The sequence below is a fragment of the Otolemur garnettii genome, unplaced genomic scaffold, assembly GCF_000181295.1.
Source record: "Otolemur garnettii isolate 467f Iridium unplaced genomic scaffold, OtoGar3 scaffold00025, whole genome shotgun sequence".
NCBI lineage: Eukaryota > Metazoa > Chordata > Mammalia > Primates > Galagidae > Otolemur > Otolemur garnettii.
Window position 1 is genome coordinate 16977750 of NW_003852420.1, and position 6007 is coordinate 16983756.

Here is a 6007-nt window from a genome sequence, read left to right on the forward strand (position 1 = left end):
AAAAAAAAAAAAAAAAAAAAAAGACACACACGAAACTAATAATAGAACTGCTTCTAAGGCAGTGTCACTGCTGGGAAACTGGGGCACTTTTCACTTTGTATCTTTAACACAACGTGGATATACATAGTATTATCAATTCAAATAAACTAATTCTTCTACGACAGTGGTTCTCAATCTTCCTAATGCCTCCTAATGCGGTGACCCTTTAATACAGTTCCTCATGTTGTGGTGAACCCCAGCCATAAAATTATTTTTGTTGCTACTTCATAACTGTAATTTTGCTACTGTTATGAATCATAATATAAAAATCTGATATACAGGATGTATTTTCATTGTTACAAAGGGGTGGCAACCTACAGGTTGAGAACCACTGTTCTAAAATAAAAACTATGCTGCTTCAACACAGGTGAATACCATTGAGCTTCTAAAAGTTAAAATCTGTAATGATTCCTATAAATTCTGAAATGCTCCCTGTTTCCCATGTTAAGAGTTAAATTCTCAAACCATTAAGTGGTAGTAACAGTAGTAATAACAAATAGCTACTTACATCAACACCTCCAAACAAGTCAAAAATATAAGTATTTGGATAAGTGGTTTCCTGGGTAAGTTTCCTCTCTTCAGTAACAAATGCCATAGCCTCCATGGAGAGAAGAGGAGAAATTTCCTAGTTTAAAAAAAGTACATAGAGACATTCTGTTTAAGTAACCAATATAGACCAGACACTAAAACATTAGTGTGAGCACAAAGATAGCCCCCAATGATCCACCCTTGACAGTACTGAGGCAGAGCCTGTCCCATGCTCAATGTGGGCTGATGTGACTTGCTTCAACTTACAGAACATGTCAGCAGTGACACATGTCATTTCTAACATAAGCCTCAAGGAAGGGTTGGTAGACCTGGCCTTTGCCAACTTGCAGCCCAACTGTCACGATGTGAGAAGCGAAGCCCAACATAGCCACTTGGGGAGGACACAAGGAGGCGGCCAGGATTGATATCCTTAGCTGATCTCCACCTGATGACTAGTACCAACCTGCCAGGGATGTGAGCAAGGCCATTTTGGACATTTCAAATATTTCAGTACCCCACCCAACACTACATGAAGCAGAACTACTCAATCACCCTAGAATTGTAAGAGATAAATAAGGGCTGTTACTTAAAACTACTTGCTTTTGGGGTGATTGGTTCTGCACCAAATCATTGCACAGTGTCACTTCCTACAGAACTCTCTCCTGCTTTCCCCCAGCCAGAAACAATCTGATGCTCTTCTAAACACCCAAAGCAATCTGTAACTCATTTGTGGCATTTAGCGCTTTCACTTTGTACCTATTTACAAACCTAGGTTATTTCTTCCCTAAACTAAATGCTCCTGAAAGAACGGGACAGATTCCACTTAGTAGTCTCCATAGGTCCCAAGATGCTGCAGGTATTTGATATGGTAGAGATAGGGCAGTAATTCTCCGTGTTTGGGGGCCATAGAATCCTTTGTTCACATGGAATGAAGCTAAGAGAAAAAAAAATTCTTATAGAAAAATGTAGACATGGTAACGTTCAAGTAAGTATTTGCTGGATAAAGAAATAATGATCACATAGCAAGGACGCACAAATTTCTAATTTCCTTCCTCCTTAATTTCACCTCTACCCCATCTGTAGGAATCTATCAATGTACAATTCTTTATAAAGCATTATTTTTTAGTATACTACTATAAAAGACAAAGCATTTTAAACAAGAGGCCATAATTTCTATTATTCAGACTGTGAGAAGATCATCTTAAAAGACTAAGGTTATTTAGTTTCTATTATATTTCATAATAACTTACTATGTGACATAGTAGTCAAAACTTCACCTCTAAATGACATTATATCATTTACTTTCATTGTGATCAAATATAACTCACATGGGTTTTAACTGCAGCTAAAGCTGGTGGCTCTATTTTTTTTTTTTTTTTTGAGACAGAGCCTCAAGCTGTCGCCCTGGGTAGAGTGCTATTGGCATCATAGCTCACAGCAACCTCCAACTCCTGGGCTCAAGGGAGTCTCCTGTCTTTGCCTCCCAAGTAGCTGGGACTATAGGCGCCCACCACAACACCCGACTATTTTTTGGTTGCAGCCATCATTGTTGTTTGGTGGACCCGGGCTGGATTTGAACCCACCAGCTCAGGTGTATGTGGCTGGTGCCTTAGCCTCTTGAGCCACAGGTGCTAAGCCAAGCTGGTGGCTCTAAATTCAAATGTGGGGCCAGCCACACCTACTGAAGGTAATGCCACACCTCCTGAATCAGAAATTTTTGTAAGACCTAGCATCTGTGCTTTACCAAGCCCTCCAGGTGATTCTGATACACACTCCAGTTTGGGAACACCTACCCTGGCATAATGTGTTTGTGTTTTTCAACCCATTTCCCAACTATCAACTTGGTCCCTTCAATCTTATGTTAATCGTAAGTTTCAACCAGAAGGCCCTTTCCATGAGCCTTCGGTAATAGGGGATCTTTTAAATCAGCAGTTCTCAACCTGTAAGTCGTGACTCACAGGAACTATATTAAAGGGCTATGGCATTAGGAAGGTTGAGAACCACTGTCTAGAATGTTATCCCAACCCTAGAACACAAATTAATAAAGCAAGCACTGCCACAAAATAAAGCATGAATATAGCTCAGAAGGATACACACTGGGAACCTAAAAGTGATTACCTCTGGATGGTGGAATTACAGGTGATTTTTATTTTCTTCTTTGAACTTTTTCTGAACTCAAATTTTCTACAGCTCACACAATAAAAATAGGCTATTTTGAAAAAGCAGACAGAAGGGAAAATAAAAAGCAAACAGCTTGTGTCACCAGGAGGCCCTGAATACAGCCCCTACCAGGCCCTTAAGAATTACCTTGAGGATGTTTTGGCACTCAACGAAGTCACTATGGAGGTGGCTGGTGGCATACAGCTTAAGGAGCAACTGTGGAATTCCACTCCATTTGGATTGTTTGTCCCTCTCCACCAAAAATGTCTCAGTGAACTGTGAGTCAAAAAAAACAAAAAGGAATATTTTACTAGTGAAGAAAGAATTGCTACTAGATATGGCAAAAGAGAGGAGCTGACTTCCGAACCCACCTAGGACAAACAATTCAAAGGCCTCTTTCTAAAAATCTTCATACAAAGTGAAAACCCAACTTCTTGCCCTTGGATAGAATACCCTTCATAACCTACCCCCTGCGCTACTGCCCAGTCTCACTTCTTGCCCAATGTACACTCTACATTCTAAACACACGTGACCTATCTCTGTGCCTCTCTGCATACCCTCTCCCCCTAACTAAAATCTTCTCTCCCTGCCTTCTCTACCCAAAATGCTTCTTCAAGATGCAAGCTAAACCACCAGAAATTTTTCTTGACTGGTCTTCCTGGCTCTCCTTTCTAAGTGGTTAAGTACCTCTCTCATTGGGGCTTATCTATAGTATAACGTATCCTTTTGTATCTCAATTAATGATTCATCTGTCCCCCTTCTCTGGACCACAAGCTACTTCTGAGTAGGTACGCAGCTGTGTTCCCATTTCCCCCTCACCCTCTTTCTTGCTCTTTCCTCCCCATCACTCTCAACTCACTGAGTGCCTGGCACAGAGCAGGGACTAAGTAAATGTTTGAAGGCATAAGCAACAGCAGTAACACAATGACCTGAACATTAACCATTTATGAGTTTTCACTAACACTCTGGGACATACCATTATCAGGGGCCAGATGTGAATTATTTTCATGTGCCCTTGTCCCTTAATCAAATCAAAAGCCCCTCGTAAACACTAGTCCAGGATAAGCAGGGCTTCAATATGTTTCAGTTCTATTCTGACACATCAGTCCTATGATAATGGACAAGTCCCATTATCCTTTTTGAGCTTGTTTTCTTAGATCGTAAACATAAAGATAATACAGGCAGCAATGGAAGGGAATGAAATGTTTGGGAGAATGATTCAGGTTAGGATGAAACATAGGAAATTACCACTTCTTTCTGTAGAAAATGACTGAGTATCAGCAATTTCATATTGTTCAAGCAAGCTCAAAAACAAGGGAAAAACATCTTTCCTTGAAAGGCAAAGAAGAAAAACATGGTTATAGGAGCCAGCAAAAGTAGTGCTTACAGAGAAATTTATAGCTGTAAACACCAATACTAAAATAAGAGAGATCACAGATCAATAATCTAAATATCCACCATGACAAACTAGGGAAAAAAGCAGTAAACTAAACCCAAAACAAGCACAAGAAAGGAAATAAAAAAAGAGTGTAGCAGAAATAAGTGAAATAAAGAGTAGAAAAACAATAGAGAAAAATCAACAAAACCAAAGGTTTCAAGATTCTTTTAAAACATAACAAAACTGACAAACCTTTAGCTACCAATCAATGACCAACTTATATGATTCCAATTATAGGTTGAGCAGCCCAAATCCAAAACTCTGAAGTGCTCTGAAAATCTGAACCTTTTTGTGTATTGACACAGCTCTCAAAAGAAGTGCTCAGTGGACTATTTCAGGCTTTTTATTTCTGGATTTGGGATTCTCAATAGATAAATATAAGACAAATATTCCAAAATCGCCCCCCCAATCCAAAATCCAAAACACTTCTAGTTCCAAGCACTTCAGATAAAGGATACTCAACCTGCAGTGATAAAAAAAAATAAAATCCACAAAATAAAAGTCCAAGACCAGATAGATGGCTTCACTAGTATATTCTATCAAACTTGTAAAGAAGAATTAACACTGATATTTCAGCCTTTTACATAAAATAGAAGAGAAGGGAACATTATCCAACTCATTCTATGAGCCCACTACTACCTTGATACCAAATTGAGACAAAGATCACAAGAAAACTACAGATATCTCTTATGAATATAGATTAAAAATCCTAAGCAAAATCCTACCAAACCAAATCCAGCTAACCTATGAAAAAGATTATACTCTATGATCAAGCAAGACTTATCTGAGGAATGTGAGGGTGATCCAATATATGAAAATCAATCAATGAAAATACAACATATTAACAGACTATAGGGCAAAACCCACATGATACAGCAACAGATGCAAAAGAAAACATGACAGAAATCACTCTTTCATGAAAAAAAAAAAAAATTCGACAAACAAGGAGTTAGAGGCGCTTCCTCTATCTTTTAAAGGGCATTTACAAGAAGTCCATAGCTAACATCCTGTTTACTGGTGAAAGACTAGGACTGGGGAAAAAATAAGCATGTCTATGCTCACTAATTCTATTTGACACTGTGCTAGAAATTCTAACGTGGTCAATTAGGCAAGAAAGAGAAAAGGCACTCAGCTTGGAAAGGAGGAGTAAAACTAACTCTATTAACAGATGATATGATCTTGCATATAGAAAATCCTAAAGACTCCACACACAAGAAAAACTATTAATAAATGAGTTCAACAAGGTTTTAGGATACAAGATTAATATACAGGTGCATCTTATAAGGGTACATGTGAAATTTACTAAGTGTAGAATATAAATATCTTAACATAATATCTAAGAAAATGCTGTCAAGGCTATGTTAACCAGTTTGATGAAATTATTTCAAATTGTATATAAAAGCAGCACATTGTACCCCATGATTGCATTAATGTACACAACTATGATTTAATAAAAAAAGATCAATATACAAAAATGAGATATAGTCCTATTCACTTGCAATAAACACCTCAAAAATAAAATTAAAACAACTTAATTCTAGAGGAACTTAGACATAAGGAAAGAAAAGAAAGATTTGAAAAGAGAAGAAAGGTTGGCTCGGCGCCTATGGCTCAAGTGGCTAAGGCGCCAGCCACATACACCTAAGGTGGCGGGTTTGAATCCAGTCCAAACCTGCCAAACAACAATGATGGCTGCAACCAAAAACATAGCCTGGCGTTGTGGTGGGTGCCTGTGGTCCCAGCCACTTGGAAGGCAGAGGCAGGAGACTCGCTTGAGCCCAGGAGTTGGAGGTTGCTGTGAGCTGTGATGCCACAGCACTCGGGTAGCTTCAGGCTCTGTCT

At 38.7% G+C, this 6007-nt stretch overlaps 1 protein-coding gene across 2 annotated transcripts in view; it reads right to left on the bottom strand.

The window, feature by feature from the left end:
- The window catches only part of TRPC4AP (transient receptor potential cation channel subfamily C member 4 associated protein), a 75185-nt gene that overhangs the window by 56802 nt on the left and 12376 nt on the right, over window positions 1-6007 (bottom strand). For both annotated transcript variants that reach the window (XM_003788122.2, XM_003788120.2), the window contains exons 2-3: window positions 2875-3003; window positions 548-664 (exon numbers count right to left, since the gene is read on the bottom strand). In XM_003788122.2, the coding sequence (XP_003788170.1) occupies window positions 548-664; window positions 2875-3003 (246 nt within the window). The remainder of the gene's footprint in view (window positions 1-547; window positions 665-2874; window positions 3004-6007) is intronic.